At 45.4% G+C, this 19,496-nt stretch overlaps 1 protein-coding gene across 2 annotated transcripts in view; it reads right to left on the bottom strand.

Annotated features, from left to right (window-relative positions):
• Positions 1–19,496, bottom strand: part of TBX15 (T-box transcription factor 15) — a 192,203-nt gene that overhangs the window by 66,299 nt on the left and 106,408 nt on the right. For both annotated transcript variants that reach the window (XM_059720335.1, XM_014594441.3), the window contains exon 6: positions 13,802–13,866. In XM_059720335.1, coding sequence (XP_059576318.1) covers positions 13,802–13,866 — 65 coding nt within the window. The remainder of the gene's footprint in view (positions 1–13,801; positions 13,867–19,496) is intronic.

Here is a 19,496-nt window from a genome sequence, read left to right as displayed (position 1 = left end):
CCTGGACTCCTCTCTCCTCAGACTGGCTTCCCAGGGGATCCTAGCCATGAGCTCCCTGAGTGAATCACAGTCTGATTTTCTGAAGTCCAGGGTCCTTACTCTGCTGCTCTCCATCCTTCCTTTCCTCAGGATCCTGAACTCTACCATCTCATGATCACTGCTGCCCAAATTGCCATCTACTAGTACATCCCCCAACAATTCTTCCCTGTTTGTGAGCAGCAGGTCAAGAAGAGCACAGACCCTAGCCGACTGCTCCAACACTTGCATCAGGAACTTGTTTCCAACACACTTTCCAAAAACTTCCTGGGTTGCCCAAGCACTGCTGCATTGCCCTCCCAGCAAGTGTCAGAGTGATTGAAGTCCCCCATGAGAACCAGGGCTTGTGATCAGGAAACTTCTGCTAGCTGTTTGAAGAAAGCATCCTCCAACACTTTCTCCTGGTCTGGTGGTCTATCACAGACCCCTACCATAACATCATTCTTGTTGCTCTCCCCTCTGACCCTAACCTGGAGACTTTCAACAGGCCTATCTCCTATGGAGTTTAACACTGGAGCTCTGAGCAATCATATGGCTCTTTTATATAAAAAGTGCAACTCCCCTGCCTTTCTTTTCTGAACAGTTTGCACCCATTCGTGGCAGTGCTCCAGTCATATGACGTATCCCACCAGGTCCATTATTCCAATCACATCATAATTCCTTGACTGTGCAAGGACTTTCAATTCTTCCTGCTTGTTTCTGAGGCTCCATGCATTCGTGTCCAGGCACCTAAGATAACTAGTTGATTGCCCATCTGCTTCCTGTTGGGTGGATAAATTCCATAATCCTAAGGCAATGAAAACCCTCCTTGTCAAAGAGGCCTCCATCAGGTCTTCAAAATGTAACCTGCAACCATAATAGCTGTACTTTAGCTAGCTTGACATTCAGCTATCTGAGCTACATAGGTAATTTAGAGGCTGTTTTGAAAAGTTCTGGTTCCCTCTCTCCTCACACTTTAAAGCAGACAGATCATATCAGAGGCTCATTCTCACTCTCAGATAGTTGTGCAGCCTCCATTATAATATTAAGCAAAAGCTTGCAGTCTTTAATATCTTTGTATCCACTACACTCCTCTGGAGTAGGCTGGTATTCCTAACTTATTTCTTACAGGTTGAGAACTGATGCACAGAGAAACTAAATGACCTCTCCAAGATCTCATGGAGCAGAATCTCTGTGGCAAAGAAGGGACTTAAATGAAGGTCTCCCAAGTCCCAGACCAACCCCCTGATTGGTCTGAATGAAAGGACCATCCTTTCAGTCAGGCAACAAAATCATATACCAATGCTACCTTGGAATGCTAGCACACTTAAAAATACCCCTCACCACCTGGAATGGGTTCAGCTGTTGGGCCCTGTGTACCCTAAAACACTTTCCGCTCCTTTTCCGCCTGGCACATTTCATGGCAACATAAGCTTCATGTTCATAAGTAGCTGTGTAAGAAGATAGGCATTAGCTCCTTCCTGTGAAGGTTATCTGAGAGAGGTATGCAAGGAAGTGAGAAAACAAGCAGGAAGAAAAAAAAAAAAATCACAGACCTGTGGATATCTTGATCCCACATTCCACTCTGTTCTCATTTCATCTTGGATCAACTTGTGGTCCATGTTTTCTGATTTGCCTGTCATGTTTCCAGAGGCCACCTTACTAACCATCAAACTTTGCTATAATAGTTTCAGGTTGGGGATGGGGATTCTACAGGGAGATGTTTTCCTCAGAAGGATTTGGATGGCTCCATGCCCATACAACATCCCCAAGGCATCAGCCACACCTTGTACTGCTGAACCCAGTTCCACTCAAAAAATGGAGTGGTTGGGCTATAAGCATAGAGATCTGATCTTGCAGTCTTAATACCACCAGCAAATCCTTGTGAATGCTTTAGTCAATTCCAAACCAACCATAACAGAATAAGAAATAAATAAGTGAAAGAGTCAATGTTAACCTCATAGAAGTGACCCCACTGTCAAGCAGAAAGGCAAAGTTATAGGGAGGGAAAAAAACTTCCCCTTCTTTTATCCCTATGCTATTCTTTCCCCTGCTTTAGCTGGTCTCTGTGACTAACAAACTGGCAGGCATAGTTCAGTGCCCCAGTGACGCTGACACTGCCTTGAGACTTTTAGAGATCTGTATTTTGAGTGGGGTTTTTCCTGAATGGTGTAACTAAAAGGTTGTTGTGGGAAATGGTGGAAGGTACAGAAGACCAAACAAAAAAGTGCTTTTTTAATTATCCCACAACTACAGAACTGCAGGTGAATTTGGAGCTGCAGTAGGGGAGGAAGAAGAGCTGGCTACGAAAAGACACATCCCCCTATTAAGGGATCAGTTCCTCACCATGCTCAGGGTGTGGACACATGACAATTGCTATGGAATATTTACCCTGGGTTTTATTCTATGGTAAAGTTACTCCATAGTGAGTGCATCTACACATGCATTAATGTGCCATTGCTAATGCATATCAAGTTTAGTACCTCTAATATGAGGTACCAACTAAATGTGCAGTGGCCAGCACTAGTGCACAGTAGCAAAGGCTCAGTCTTTTCATGATGCTTAATGTGTAGTAGACAAACTCTACTGTGCATTAGCATAGCTTTTGCTGTGACATGCTAATGTGCAGTAGTATTAGTCTACTGTGTATTAAGCTTCTTGTGTAGATGAACCCAGTAATGAGTAAGCACATGACTAGCACTCCCACACCAGTGCCTTGGTAGGCACTATTACAGCACCTGGACACCAGATAGTGGAAGAGCAAGTTTGTCTTGAGCAAACTCCTACCCAGAAATTATGCCAGCTAGGGGAGTGGATTCAACAGTGTAATTTACAGTGGTACATAGTTACTCCTCATTATTTTAGGGGAAGATTTACTCTGGAATGTAGTGATTTATGCTGGTGTAAGTCTGTATATCATGTATCCATTTCACTTTTATCCCAGTGTAAAATCTTATTATTCTGAAGTAAACATGTGCCTACTCTGATATTTCTTCTTCATACAGTTTGGATCTTAACACACTTCTTTCCTCATGTTTGTGTACCTGTATGCACATGCACGAGGGGATGCCTATGTGCATCTCTGCTTTTGTTTTGTTTTTTAAAAATCCCAGAATCATGAAAAGTTTCCCACACTGGTTGAGGATTTCAGTGAAAGTTTGACCAGAGCAGGGCTAGTAACATAGCCTTGTGTCTTCACAAGTACCTTTGCCAGCCCTTCCCCCCCGCTTAAGCTGCAACCTGCTCTCTTTGTTGTGTAATACCTTCAAGATTTTAATTCCTCTTTACATCATTTCCCAGTCAGCTGTCTGCCTCACCTACCTTAGGTTTGCAACTGCATCAAGTCCTAGCTATGTCAGTGGAGGCAGGAATCCAGCCAAGAACTGGGACACAAGACAGGCATCCCTCATTAAGGAAAGAAGAGGAAATAGGGAAAGACACACACATGTTTGAAGTATCAGAGCTAGCTGGTAGGCTCAGGAATGGAAAGCTCTGATTTCAGCAGGGATGGGGTAAGTTCACTTAGGCTCACAGCCATGCTGAAATGAGAGCAGCCCATCTAGAATCATAGAATCAGAAAAGTAGGGTTGGAAAGGACCTCAGGAAGTCATCTAGTCCAACTTCCTATGCAAAGTAGGGCCATCTCCAAATATATATCATCCCAGCCAAGGCTCTCTCTAGCTAGGTCTTAAAAACCTCCAAGGATGGAGATTCCACCACCTCTCTGGGTAACCTGTCCTAGTGTTTTACTACCCTCCTACTGAGAAAGGTTTTCCTAATATCTAACCCAAACTTCCCTTGCTGCAATTTGAGCCCATTGCTCCTTGTTCTGTCATCTGCCACCACTGAGAACAGTATAGCACCATGCTTTTTGGAATCACCTTTCAAGTAGTTGAAGGGTGCTATTAAATTCCCCCTCAAGTCTCCTTTTCTCCACACTAAATCTGTACACGTGCTATGGGGGGGGGCATTTTGATTAGAGCAGTTCCCAAGAGCCATTCTAATTTAAACTCCTGCAGTGTCTTGTGTATTCAGCATCCTAGGTTTGGGGTTAGTTAAAGCATCCATGGTGGGGATGCTTTAACTCAAGCACCCCTACCACCATTTTGAAATGCAGGGATGCTGAATACACAAGAGGCTGCAGCACACTGGAGCTTTCTGATTAGAACTAGCAAATTGCCCATCAAGAATGATTTGGGGGGGGGGGGGGGGGCGACAGGGGTCTGTGTCCAGCCCCCCTCCCACCTCAGGCCGGGGTCAAGGCCACTCCCCACCTCCCCCAACTGCTTCGCTCCCCACCTCCCCCCTCCCCTTCAGGCCAGGGCTGGGGCCACTCCCCACCTCCCCCCCACCCTCCCCAAACCACTTCAGGCTGGAGCCGGTGACCACAGTTTTAGTCACAGCGGTGGTGGCAGTTGCAGTTGTGGCAGGGCACAGACACCAGTAACCTCCCCTCCCCTTTCTGCTACCCTCCCTTCCCTCTGTTCTTAGGAGGGGGCAGGCACCAGCCCCCAGCTCCAAGAAGCATTCAAGGGGGGTGGGGCAGGGCCAGCACCACTGGCCTCACCCACCCACTCCATCCCCTCCATTTTGGCAGCACTTCAGTCTCTGCCATTCTCCTTTGCCTGAAAGGAGCAGGAGAGTCCCTGTGGCAGAATACCATCTCTGTCTCTCCTCAGCTCAATTTGACAGTTGTCACTGCAAAGGGCAGACTCCTCTGCCCCACCTCTTCAGGCAACCCTGACTTGTAACACAAGCTGGATACATTCCTGAGTGAGGGGGGGAAACCTGCTCCCTCTGCCTACAAGACTGGCATCACATACCTGCGTAGGGGGCTTAAACTCCCAATTGTTCTAAGCAATGCCAACGTGACTGGGAGGGGGCTAAAGACACTGCCAGTTTACCCAGCAACTAATGATTCATTTCAAATTGGTTGGCTGTCAGCCAACGGTTGCTGGTCTTCAATGGATCAGGTAAATGAGGCCATAATGTCTACGTAAGTGAAGGACTGCCCAAGACGAGGGACAGTAGCCATGGTGAGAACTCTCAGAGAGAATCTGAAACTCTGTCTTGAAACTCATGATTGATGAACTGCTTGCCTCCAGAGGGAATCTCCACCTGCCTCTGGGTGACACTTGTGAGTAAACTACCTGAGATCTAACTAGATATATAGCTTGCAGTAACTCAGATGCATGATCAAAAGCTACCATGCCACTGTTTGCTCTAAGGTATTTCTCTGATATTGCTCTACCCTGTACCCTATTCCAAATGTACTCCTTGTAACCAATAAAGTTATCCTTTGCACCTAGCATGGGAGACTTACTGGGAGAAGGTCTAGATTATGGCTTGGGGTCCCCTTGGTTCAGCTGACTAAGGGACATCACTATTTGTGCTTCAGACTGAGGGAAGCAACCCGAGTTCTTGCAGTGGTTCAAGTATCCTCAAGGACTACTAGGCCTGTGTTTCCCAGAAGGCATGGTTCCCAGATTAGTCCAGATTCTGAGTGGTGGCAGCATTACCCCCAGGCTTGTGGGTATGCTCCAGGAAGGGGGTCAGCCAGACATGAGGTGCCCCCAGGGAGTCACTCGGAGCCTGGAAGGTGGTCGGGTGCAGTGAGGTAGGTGGCTCAATGCAGGAGCACCCCCTACTGGCCTGCCAGAGGCCCCACTGTCATGGCAGTGCTCTACCTTCTGTGTCCGTCTATGTAGAGCACTCTGATTGGCTATCTTGACAGCCAGAGTGCAAATAAGGCATTATAGACAGACAGACTAAGGCTTTTATAATATTAGAACTAGCCAATTGACCATCAAGAATGACGGGAAGGGAGGAGGAGGATGGGATGGGATGGAGTGCTGCTACCTAACTCCCCATGCTGCTGCTGTTCTGCCTCTTGCAGGGAGCGGAGTGGGGGAGCCAAGGCCAGCAGTGCTGGCCTTGGCTCCCCCACCCTCTGTCCAGTCCTCAGTGCGGCTTCGGAATCATGGCAGCACTCCCCCATGCTTGGAGCACTCTGATTGGCTGATGAAAACAGCCAGAGTGCGAATAAAGCATTACAGACAGCCAGACTTATGCTTTTATAATATTAGAATGCTCCAGCAGACTTATAGATTCATAGATGTTAGGATCAGAAGGGACCTCAATAGATCGAGTCCGACCCCCTGCATAGGCAGGAAAGAGTGCTGGGTTTAGATGACCCCAGCTAGATGCCTATCTAACCTCCTCTTGAAGACCCCCAGGGTAGGGGAGAGCACCACCTCCCTTGGGAGCCCATTCCAGACCTTGGCCACTCGAACTGTGAAGAAGTTCTTCCTAACGTCCAGTCTAAATCTGCTGTCTGCTAGCTTGTGGCCATTATTTCTTGTAACCCCCGGGGGCGCCTTGGTGAGTAAAGCCTCACCAATTCCCTTCTGTGCCCCTATGATGAACTTATAGGCAGCCACAAGGTCGCCCCTCAACCTTCTCTTGCGGAGGCTGAAGAGGTCCAGGTACTCTAGTCTCTCCTCATAGGGCTTGGCCTGCAAGCCCTTGACAATATGAGTGGCCCTTCTCTGGACCCTCTCCAGGTTATCCACATCCCGCTTAAAGTGTGGCGCCCAAAATTTCACGCAGTATTCCAACTGCGGTCTGACCAGCGCCCGATAGAGGGGAAGTATCACCTCCTTGGACCTGTTCGTCATGCATCTGCTGATGCACAATAAAGTGCCATTAGCTTTTCTGATGGCTTCGTCACACTGATGACCCATGTTCATCTTGGAGTCCACTAGGACTCCAAGATCCCTTTCCGCTTCCGTGCCACCAAGCAGGTCATTTCCTAGGCAGTAGGTGTGCTGGACATTTTTCCTCCCTAGGTGCAGCACTTTGCATTTCTCCTTGTTGAACTGCATCCTGTTGTTTTCTGCCCACTTGTCCAACCTGTCCAGGTCTGCTTGCAGCTGTTCCCTGCCCTCCGGTGTGTCCACTTCTCCCCATAGCTTTGTGTCATCCACAAACTTGGAAAGAGTACACTTCACTCCCTCATCCAAGTCGCTGATGAAGACATTGAAGAGTATTGGTCCAAGGACCGAGCCCTGCGGGACCCCACTGCCCACACCCTTCCAGGTCAAAACCGATCCATCCACTATGACTGTCTGGGTGCGACCCTCTAGCTAATTCACCACCCACCGGACTGTGTAGTCATCCAAGTCACAGCCTCTTAACTTGTTCACCAGTATGGTGTGGGATACTGTATTGAAGGCCTTCCTGAAGTCTAAGTATACGACATCCACCCCTACTCCCGCGTCCAGGCGTTTTGTAACCTTGTCATAAAAAGAGACTAGATTAGTCAGGCATGATCTACCTGCTATGAACCTGTGCTGGTTTCCCCCCTCAGCATAATTTTTCCTGCCGGGCTCTCGCAAATGTGAGCCTTGATAATTTTTTCAAAGACTTTGCCAAGGATGGAGGTGAGACTGACTGGCCTATAGTTGCCCGGGTCCTCCTTCCTCCCCTTCTTGAAAATGGGGACCACATTGGCCCTTTTCCAGTCCTCCGGGACCTGGCCCGTGCGCCAGGAGCGTTCAAATATTCCCGCCAGTGGCTGTGCAATGATGTCAGCCAGTGCCTTCAGCACCCTCAGATGGAGCTCATCCGGGCCTGCCAACTTAAAGGCATCCAGTTCCTCCAAGTGACTCTGCACCATCTCAGGGTCTACGCATGGCAGTCTGGTGCCTTGCTGCTGCCTCTCTACAATCCCAGTGAGAGATTTGTCTTGCCCTTCACTTAGGAACACTGAGGCAAAGAACTCATTGAGGAGCTCAGCCTTGTCCCCCCTGTCCATCACCAATTGCTTCTGCTCATTTAGTAGGGGTCCTATTCCACCCTGGGCCTTCCTTTTACTCCCTATATATCTGAAAAACAATTTTTTGTTATCCTTAATTTGGGATGCCATCCTCAGCTCCATGGTAGCTTTGGCCTGTCTAACTGCCTCCCTACAAGCACGAGCAGAGGAGGTATACTCCTCTTTGGTAATCTCTCCCTGTTTCCACTTTTTATATGCTCCCCTTTTAGCCCGTAGGCTGCCCTAATCATTAATCGAATCAGAATGCATTGGAGCACATGCAAGAGTCCCCACTAAGCCCAGTTCCCTCAGCCTCTCCTAAATCATGTGCTCCAACCACCTAACCTCATTGCCCTCCACTGTACTCTTTCCCATTTATCCGTATCCTTTCTGTAGTGGAGGGCCCCAAAATTGAAAAGGGTACTCCAGCTGTGGCCTCACTAGAACCAAATAGTCCCCATGGACACCCTCTCTTGAAGAGCTACTGGAACAGGGTTCACCAGTCTGCTGAAACTACTGAACAGCTGCTCATTAACAGAATAATCTCCATCCTACATACTGAACAAGGTAGTCATCCTGGGAAATTCACATATACGTGACTTCATAATTTAAGACCATACCATGAGACATGCAAACAAGGGGGCAGACAGACAACCTCAATTCTAGCAAATCTTAATTTCTGAGTGCTTCATGTTGCAGCTTTTTCTTTTAATGGAGTTCTTTGTTGCTTAATTTTACAGTTCATAAAAAAAAAATTAATTCCATCACATTGGTTCCTACAGGCTGTATCTGTATGAGTTGTGAACTGTATAGTTGTTACTGTGCAGTCAGTTAGTACATGCATAACCAAATACTAACAAGCATCCCCACACTTTTTTCTGACACTACTGTACAGTAGCTCATTACTACTGCGCTGTAGCATCACATTATGGTTCGTGTTCCCCAACGCTACAGTAAAGATGCCAAGATGCAAATGCACAACACAAATCTCGTCCACTTGAGCTAACAGAGTAACTGGCAGTGTGGTAGGGAATCAGCCTCATAGTGGATCAGTCACACCAGGGGAATAGAATACATACACCTTTTCTTAGTGGATTTCATGGCTGTTTGTTGCAAGGTAAGAATATAGAGACTCAGGAATCTTGGGTTCTAGCCTGGGCTCTGGAAAGAGTGTACTCTGGTGTTTATGGACCCTGTGCCAATGCTTCCAATCAGGCCTGCTCCTTGCTATTCTTAATCCCTCCTGCTCTCTCTGGCCCAGTTTATCTTTTCTTCTGTGCCTATTTACACCCCTAGCCCTCTCCCACACCAGGCTTACTGTGTAAATCCTGTTGGTTAGCCAGGTGCAGCCCCTGTATCCCCTGCCTGGGCTCTTCATCCTGTCATACTCTTACCTGTCTCCCCCAGGTTCTGCCTGGCTCCCAAGTCCAACTGAGTCTCATTGTCCCACGATACTTGTCCCCTTGGTCCCAATTTTTGACTCCTCATTAGAACTGTCTTGCAAATCACTAGACTTCTTCAGGTTTCTTGCAAAGTCAGTCTCAAATTGTCCTTACTAGTTCCCTGTTCCATTTCATTCTCCTGCCTCCTTGCTGGCTTCCAGTTCCTCTCCACCCTGATTTCCCCTACACCTAGTCCCCAGTCCCAGTCTCTACACACATATACTGCCAGTATCTAATCCCAGTTACCCTATCAAGTTTCTTTTCACAGTCAACTCCCTTCATTGTCCAGTCCTCCGGCCCATTCAGTCCAACTACCTCCTTGCATTCAGTTTAGGCTGTTTTCTCCTCTTCATTGCCTGGGCGCTGGCAGAGGAAGCCCTGCAATCACCTGAGAGAACCTCCCTTCTCCCAGTTGTGGCAAGTAGCACCACAGTACCTTGCCACAGCTGGAAGCAGCCATTACAGGTTTTCCTTGCTTTATGCTGTACATGCATTCCTGGAAAACGGTGCATAACTCAAATTCACATAAAGAGAATCCACTTTACAATGTAACAAATATGGATACATTCCAAGACCTCAATTGTACTGACCACCAGACCCATTTCTACCACTTTTACAAGATAGTGTCTGCTGTTGGTGAGTACAAAAAGTACACATAAACACAGGGTGGTGGTGAATATTACCATAATGGGGATGACAACTACAGAAACATGTGTCACAGACAATGAGCAAGGAGCACAGATGCACACAGGAGACTATTTTAGTGAACATTACTCCCACAGTTCACTGCACAAAGCAGCTGACTGTGGGCTTCTACCATACTGATCGCATAAGAGTGACTTTACCTTGCATATAAGGAATTTTTGGTATAAAAAGGGTCATCGCATAAGAGTCATTTTGAACATACAGAACCCATATAAAGCAAGGAAAATCTGTATATCTCTGTTCAGTCTCTGCAGTACTTAGCTGGAACATGTTTAGTGCATATAGAAACACCAGGGAATCAATAGCAGCCTAACTCTTCTTAGGTCCTTGAGCAGCCTTAACTAGAAGCAAAGTTATCTGCATCCCTTAAAATAATTTTGGTTATTCTCCAAAGTTTACTAAATACCTGCAAACATCCAAGCCTTTCTCAATCTTACCAAGTTTTCTGCTTCAGAGATAAACTCATTGCTGTGAGTTTAATGGTAACTTTTCTATTTCTTTCAACATCCCCTTGCTTTGTATTATGAGTAAAGCCAGTCAAGAAACTGATGGAACAGTTTACCAATTGAAAATGAGGTTCAAAGCCTAGTGTTTTGCAGGACTATGGCAATTCCAAGATAGAGAGAGAGAGAGAAAATAAAGTCAAAATCTCTCATTTCAATGCAGTTTTGGACTAATTGCAAAGTCTAGGGTCCAGAAGGAATTTTCCCCCTAGGTCAGACTGGCACAGATAGTTGAGGGCTTTCCTTCTTCTGTAGTGTGAGGCATGGTTCTCTTCAGAGCATATATTAAATCAGTCAAACTTTGCCAGTACCCTCATCTCCCTGGCTTTTAGATATGGCATGTTATGGGGTGTTCTTCTGTTTCAGATGCTGCTCCTGGTATCTGTAAGTGAGGGTTTAGTGCTGCCTTTGGGAATTCCTCAGTTAACAATTGTCTATGAATGCAGGGGACTGGACTTAATGGCCCAGAGGGCCCTTCCAGGCCTATTTTCTGTGGATAAATAAGGTGGCATTCTGTTCCTTCCTGGTTTTCTAACTGGCCTTTTTTGATCATCTACATGGAAGTGTTGGCACATATGTACCCAGAAGAATTCTGTTCCTAGACCTGGTAGTTCTGCATACATGTATGATTATGTATATGCACACACACACTCCTTGTGGATGGGTAGTAGCTGTAGGCACCTCAAAGTGGGGTTGGCCAAAACCCAGGTCTACTGAGTTGAGACTTAGGAACAGGGTGAAGAAAAGCACCAAGTTTTATAGCTAACTGTCTAGAACATTCCACTAGGAAGGCAAAGAACCTGGAGATCTGTGTTCAGTCAAAGGAGGATTGTTTCTCCGACTTCCCAGCACACCACTTTCATTACACATCAGGTAGTACCCAATAATCTTTCCAGTGCTTTCTTTTGAAGCTAGCCTCCTGGGCAGCCATGAGAGTTCTATAGGAAATGTGTGGGCCAGGAAAAAGAGCACAAGCCAGAGGCAGTGGCTCAGTGCATACTCAAATGGAATTGTTCTCTTCTACATAATTGTTCACACGGTCAGGGCTATACATCCAGGAATATAATTCCTCTGTGCTTGTAAATACTGAAAATACTATTTATATAACCAAATCCGGACACTTAGATAACCGGAAGGGAACAGAATGCCACCCATAGTGGCAATGTGCTTCTGCTGGAGATAGACCTATGAACAGACTTGTTTCACTTTTCTTTTCCTCAAATATAATGGTAATATCAACATTTAATACATATTTTTTTCCTTTTGCATAAACATTCGAAACAAAAGTAATCTGAATTATCAAGATGAAACAAGTCAGTATTATTAAAACAAAACATGCCTTTTTGGTTACTATTTCGAACTCCCCCCCGCCCCCCCCAAACATGTTGGATTCTTCTCTAGAACAGAAATTTTGGTTTCTGGCATGCTCCAATTATAAAAAAAAAAAAAAGAGCAAAGTCAAATTTTCCTTTACTATGCTATGCATTATTTGCTATGTCTTTATGTGACCTCAGCTTTAATTTACATTTCCCAAATTGTCAGTCAATCTAGGTCTAAAATTTGTCATCTATTTTTGAAAAAAATGCAGTATATTTTCACAGTATCTTTACTTGTATAACCCATGTATATTATACTACAATAAAAGTAATTAATAATAATAATAATAATTAAAGACTTAGAATGAAAAACAGAACAAGCACTTTGTAGATGATACTAAGTAGAAATGTGTTGCAAACCTTAGAAAAAGATAATGCAAAAGAATCTAGAGAGATTTCATAGTGGCAGATAATACAAACTAAGACTTACTTGGGAAAATATACTTCAAGGAAAATATATTTTTTTGGCTTTATATACAAAATGGACAAAAAAAAATATTCTTGGAAGCAGTGGAACAGAAAGACACATAAAAGAAACAGTTAACAGAAAATTAGATGGGAGTTTGAAATCTAATACAGTAGCAAAATGAATAGCTGCAGTTTGGGGCATAATGTCACAAAGCCTGACCAAGATTTCATAGAGTTCTGCACCATAATACCAGAAGAACATTTATGAACTGGAGGGAATTCACTGAAGAGCAATAGAACAGAACTGATTTCTGAGAAAACACTGGAAGAACTAGATCGGTTTAGTCTGGCTAACCTGAACAACATTTTCAGTTGACACTACCAATACATAAGAGACCTTTCCCAGCAAAGAAAAACAGCTGTTCCTGTTTTCTCGGATAACTAGTCTATAGCTATTTCCATCTACTGAAACTCTGTATTAGCTGAGCAAAATGCTTTCCTGGGACTTAACAAGACATAGAAAAGTGTAATAGAAAGGAATATGGTGGAGCAATGAGTGAAACATAAGCAAAGGCACTCTGGAGAGTAGATCTAGGATCCAGAATGACCTGGATAGACCAGAAAAATGGTCCACAATCAACCAGATGAAACTCAGAAGGACATCATGCAAAGTCCTGCACTTAGGACAAAATAATTTCATGCACAAATACAGAGTAGGGAATGCCTGGGTAGGCTGCAGTACTCCAGAGAAGGATCTGGATTACTGTGGACCTTAACTGAATATGAGCCAACAGTATGTTCTTGTTGCAAAAGAGGCCTGGGCCATATTAGCAGGAGTGTCACCTGCAAATCAAGGGAAGAGATTCTTTTGCTCTACTCAGCACTGGTGAGGTCTTACCTAAAGTAATGTATCCAGTTTTGGGCCCCACACTTCAAGAATGATATGGACAGATTGGAGAGAGTCCAGCAGAGAGTGACAAGAATTATTAGAGGCCCATGGAGCATGACTTCCAAGGAAAGGCTGGAAGAGCTACAGTTAATTAGTGTGGAGAAGAGAAGACTGAGAGGGGATTAGATAACAGTGTTCAAAATACCTGAAGGGTGATTATAGAGAGGCTGGCTGGAGATGGGCTTTTCTCTGTAGCTGTAGGGGACATGGCTAGGAGCAATGCCCTAAAGCTTCAACAAAGGAAATTTAGGTTAGTGGTTAGAAGGATGGTCAAGCATTTGAACAGGATGCCTGGAAATTTTCAGAAGCCAGTTCAACAGATACTTGTCTGGGATGCCTTAGTCAAGGATGATCCTAACTTGAGCACAGGCTGACCTAGATGGCCTTGTGACATCTCTTCCAGCCTTACTATTCTATCTGCTACAAAAATCCAATTATTTAAGAAGAAGAATACCATTTTAGAGATATTAAAGTATGAAGGTGATTAGGTCGACTTCCATTTGAGTGACACCTTGTAGCCCTTATTGGGGACCAAAGCCTCCATTGTTTTAAACACCAAATCCATAAGATAAATAAACTCTTCTTACCTGTTTCTCCCAGAATCTCTGAATCCTTTAGCAAAAGGGTTTCGGTCAATTTTTAATCTGGTAATCTGCAAAGGAAAGTTAAGAACCAGACAATTTATTTTTGGATTTTATTTGCAGTACCTCTCCTGCTTCTCTTTACCCAACACCTCATTATTTCCTACTAATTCACTCCCCAAACCATATTAAGGAAAAATCCAACAGCAAGCACAGGTTTCAGAGAGCAGTACCTAGTCCCCCATTATCTAGGCAAAACAGCCATAAATCTACACAAAACTTGGCTGCCCACTGAAGTCTTCTGGTCTTAAGGACCTATTTATTTCCTTTTAACACAGAAAAAGATGGTCTGAGTCAGCACCTGTTAAGGATCTCCCTTCCTACTATATTTTTTTAACCTAAGTTTGATGCTGGTGAAAGAGGCCACTGTAGAAGCCCTATCCTACCCATTTCTAGAACTGATCAGCTGGAATCCTAGCAAGGTCAACTTCCCTCCATCTGCTTCAGACAACCCCAGAGGGTCCATTTCTAGAAGTGAAATATATTAGAGCTTCAGTTCTCTGACATCACAGCCAAAAAGAAGACCGCTAATCTAGATGACAATCACAGGTGCTTTATATCTATTGGGATCCAGCACATCTGCTGAATAGTGACCTCCAAGCTGGAATTCAGCTTCTAGAAAAGTGGGAGTTGTGAACTTAACTTCTGCTACTTGGGTTTGCAGCTGTCCTGGAACTAGTGCCTACAGAAATTTGAATTTTTGAATGTGGAACTGCAGTAGAGGGAACCCTTTGGCAGCTTTGCTAGCAGGTTAATATAGTTTACACAGACAAGGTTCTTTGGGTAAATCTGATATCTTTTATTAAACCAACTCAAATAGTTGGAAAAATTCTTCTTTGAAAGCTTTCAGGTAAAAATACCCTTTGTCAGGCAGAGGAAGCATCTGCAGTTGGTCTCTGCTTTTCCTGGATGGAGTAGTAAAGCAGCTACAGGCCAGTATGTATGCAAGAAAGCCAGCCAGTTCAAATGTAAATTGAGTTAGTCAGTAGGTGTGGAACAGGTGGGGAAAATAATGTAGCTGTAGTCAAAGGACAAGGGACAGGAGTGGGGAGGGAGGGGAAAAGGGAATGAACATAGCTGGTAAAAAGTGGAGAGGTTACCTGAGGAGTCAGATGTTAGGCAGGTTATAGTGTGTCATAATCCAATGTCTATATTTAGACCATGATTTTTTGCATTAAGTAGATTGATGAAGTGAAGTTCATAGACTTGTCTGTGAAAGGTGTTTTGCAAATTCCCTTTGAGGATTATTGTTTCCACAGACATTTTTCCCAATAAAATGGGGTCCCCAATGCTACTGAAAGATCATTCATGAAGAATCAGGTAAGGTTTAAGATTGTTTTGTAATAAGAAGGGTTTTTCAACCCTCCTTCCTAACCCTCCTGAACTCCACTTCGTGGTATTCTGTGCTTAGAGCAGTGCTTCCCAAACTATTCCTCCTCATGACCCCACTTATAGCCCCACTTCCTCAGCATGACCCTATTTCCTCAGTATGGCCCCTCACTCCCAACCCACATCTCCTCACCCCCATGACCCTATTTGCTAATGTTGCAACCCCATTTGGGGTTGCCACCCACAGTTTGAGAATCACTGACTTAGAGCCATCGTGTGTTCAGTGAGGGTGGCACATTTCTCTTTGCCTCCCCTCACCTGTCCTCTTCCCCCATTCTCAGGCAGGGTATACATCTAAATGATTGCCAGTACAATCATGGGGAAAATAATCACACCCTTTAATGACTTTTTGGAATGCCAAAACCCCCTAATGTGGGCATGGCTATAGTTGCTCTTATTCTCTCCATCTGTCCCCAGCCCAGCATCTCCCCCTCCTACCACCCTTGCCTATCCCTTGTCTCAGCAGCAGGTGTTCATCTTTTTATATTTTTCCCCACCCCATCTTGGAGCCTGTTCACGCACTAACTGCAAAAGTCATAAAAGAGCAGTGGTTTTCAACCTTTAATTTGTGGGCCCCTAAAAAATTTCAAATGGAGGTACAGACCTTTTGGAAATTCTGAATGGAGGTGTGGCCCCCTTTGAATTGTAACTAAGCATATTCATATCCTTTTTGACTGATCATAGTCATCTTTCACAGAACTCTTAGAAATAGTCTGTGCGGACCCTCAGGGGTCCAGGGACTACAGATTGAAAGCTATTGCCTTACAGACATGGAGTCATAGGTCTGAAAGGAACTTCCAGAGGTCATCTAATTTAACTCCCTTCCCAAAACAGGATTATCCCTATCAAAACTATCCTATATAAGTTCTTGTTTAACCTATTCCTAAATTTACAGTATTAACCCTGTCAAAAACACCAAAAGCACCCTAACCTGATACAGATAAAGCAGGGGGACAAGGGCTGTCAGTGTCTCATCACCGTCAAATCTGCTTCCAGCTGCATCTTGCAGTCTTGGATAGTCGCATCAGGCCTGTGCAGGTGGCAGTAGACCACAATCTAAAACCCATGGCAGTCCCAGGCATAAGGAGATTATTTTTTCAGCTCTGCCGCCCAGTGGCTTCTTATTCCTGTCTACCCAGAGCTGGTCTAAGAAGTTTCCTTGTCTCATTTTCATTGCAAAGACCCTGTTTGTGTTTGGCAGTTTTCTACGGGTGAAGAGAACTTGAGTGTGGGAGTGAATGTAAACAGCAATAGCAAATGCCAGCTGTGGGAGCTGCACCTCATACCAGATGAGTTATGGCTCCATGGTCCGTAAGCAGCCTTGTGTAATTCCTCCTCTATACTACTTTGGATTAATATATCAAAGGATAGGACCTGTGCCTTGCGTTCTGCAGCGCCAGACTACAGACCTCCCAAGAACAGGCTGTGATTTCTGGCACCTTTGCTTTCTCTCCCAAAAATCACATGTTCTTGCACGTCTCACCTCAGCTAGAAAATGAAGGAAATGTTCCTAAACATGTCAGGCTCTTCATGAAAGCTCTGGTTCAAGTTCAGGTCTTGGCTGAAGAAAGCTCAAGGAGGTGACATAGAGTGGGTTTCTAAATTACTCAATTCCTACCACAAACCCACCCAGAGTCCCTGGCAAATGGCCAAGCTTTGTATCCCAACTTCAGAGTGCTGCAAATGCACAGGGCCATGTGCAGTAGGTGGAGGACTTAAGGGTCAGAGAAACTGCCCTCAGAGGGCCTTAGTAGGCAAGATGTGACACAAACCATTATAGATTTGTGACAGGTTGGCTGGTGGTGACTTAGCCTAGGGGTTTTGAAAGGGCAAAATATGATTATTGGAGGACTTGGGATTTCCTTTCCTCACCAATCTGGTAATGATTTGGCCCAGGGGTTTTGAAGGGGTGAAAGATGATTCGAGGACTGGGATTCCCTTTCCTCACCAATCAGGCCCCAGAGACTCACCCTCCATGTCCCCTGATTGGCCCCTTGGGTCACCTGGAGGGAGATAACAGGGGCAGCGCTGCTGACTCAGGGAAGAGAGTAGTGAGGGACCACGAGGAAGGAGCTTCAAAGAGCTGAACCAGTGGGGCAGGAGCAGTTACCCCAGAAGAGCCTGAAGGAGTGGGACCTGCAGGCAGCAGTTGGACCCTCAGCAGCACGGCGTGTGGCTGGCAGGAGAGGCTTCCTACTGGGCTCCAGGATCCCCTATGAGAGGCTGTGGTCAGCAGGAAAGGCTTCCTGCTCCAGCAAGGATCTGAGCAGCGACTTGAGAGGTTCCCAGCTTGGCTTCCAGCTCCTCCAATCAGAGGCCAGGCAGCTCAACATGAGGCCAGGGCTCCAGGAAGGTCAAGACCCGTAGCAGCTTAGAGCAGTGCTACTAGTGGTGGCTGTGTGGTAGTGTTTCTGCTTACCATGTGAGAGATCTGAATTCAAGTCCCAGCTGGATGACTTGGGGTGAGTGAGCTAGCAAGAAAAAAATCTTGCAGTGGAAAGGGGCCGTTGTGCTTTTCCCCTTTCTTCCCCTTCAGGTACCTAGGCCCTATATTTCCTTGTCCTTTGACATTTTGTATTTTGTGCCTTTTTATATTCCCCCAACCAGTATTGTTTGCTCTGCTGTTTGTATTTTATATTTTGTTAACCCTGTCTTTTGTCAGTGATTGTAAGTGTCTAACCTTTGTTGAATCCTGCCCCCTTGGGGCATTGTGGTGCCCACTATAGCCCCTGATTTATGCCTGTTATGTTCCCAGTATTGTTCCCTCATTAAAAGGTATATGGTTAAGTCCCCAGTGGTGGTCTGGCTCTGCTCTAAGGGAGAGGAGAGTCCCTACACCTCCCACAGCGCTTGTGCACCTGCTTTGATCCCTTCAATTGGAGAGGGGGTACCTCTTGGAGTACCGCCCGGGTTACAGATTTATAGGTTTTGCAGCCATGAAGACCAGATCTAGATGTGCAGGTATGTGTACTTTGTGGAACTGCAAACCTTTGCAGCACTACAAACCACATATATTGCATGGTACACCATGCCCCTCGCTGCTAAATTGCAGTGTTGGGGCAAAATTTGCTACTCGGATTTCCCGGTAAAAAAACAAAACCCTGCCAAAAGAAGTGGTGCAAAGCACACCAAACAGCTGTGTGCCAGGACAAATGCAGAGATGGAGGCTCCCCTGTCTCTGCTCTACAGAGCCCCTGCACTAAGACCCCTGTGCCCCAGCCAACCAGGGAGCAGCATGTGGAGACAGGACCAGGCAGAAAGCCCAGGGTTGTCTGCTTCCATGTCTCTGTACTACAGAGTCCCCACACTGAGGCATGATGCACCAGGGAGTGGCTGGCTGGGGTGGTGTGCCTCAAGACAAGGGAGCAGCTTTGGGCTGGCTGCTCCTTTTGTCTGTGTGCCTCACTGCAAGGGCTCCACTGCAGAGCCCCCTCACTGAGGCACGTGGAGCCCTCATCTCAAGGCAAACTGTGCCCCAGTCAGCCATAGAGAAGCTGGCTGTGGAGCAGTGTGCCCCAAGACTGGGGCTCTGCATGTCTTGGCACTTATTCTGTACTTGTTTTCAGGCTTTCTTTTCTCTTCCTTTGATTTCCCAACATATATAATTTTCAGATGATTAGGTAACATGACGGGATTATAAACTCCCCACAAAAGAGAAAGTATGCTTTCAGTGGCCCAGAAAGTTCAATAGGAATTTAGTGCTACTGCTTGAAAGTGTTAGAATCCTTAATATAAGAATGTTTTGTATTATAATGGGATGGAGTTGTCACTTACTGCAAATTTTTTTATTTTTCTTGAAGATTTAATTTGTCATTGAGTTTATGATACTGATGTCTACATGTAGAAATGTCCAAGCAAAATGATATTTTTGACTTTTTCTTGCCTTGATTTTAAACCCTCTATCCTTCAGAAACAAATTGCAAATCAGATTTTCCTTTCTAGGGAGGACACTGTATCAGGTTTTTCCTTTTTTCAAGCTAGTTTCTGTTGCCATTCCAGTCCCCTTTCCATCCTGGATAGGTAGCAATCCCACCCCCCGCCCCCTTCAACCAAGGACTTGGACTCTGCTTCTCTTCCCTACCTGGACTCCAGCCCTTCCACTGAGTCTTTCTCCTGCTGCAATTGTGTGTGTGAGAGAAAACCAATAACTTCATGGGGCTGTGTAGTGTGTTGTCTGTATAATAAAACTGTTATTTGGACCTCTAAGTTGGGTTTTGCTTCAGTATGGTTTGGCCCTGCTCCAATCTCTGCT

The sequence above is a fragment of the Alligator mississippiensis genome, chromosome 1 (assembly GCF_030867095.1).
Source record: "Alligator mississippiensis isolate rAllMis1 chromosome 1, rAllMis1, whole genome shotgun sequence".
Taxonomy (NCBI): Eukaryota; Metazoa; Chordata; order Crocodylia; family Alligatoridae; genus Alligator; species Alligator mississippiensis.
The sequence above is the reverse complement of the archived record's forward strand: the minus strand, read 5'-3'. Positions and strand labels throughout refer to the sequence as shown.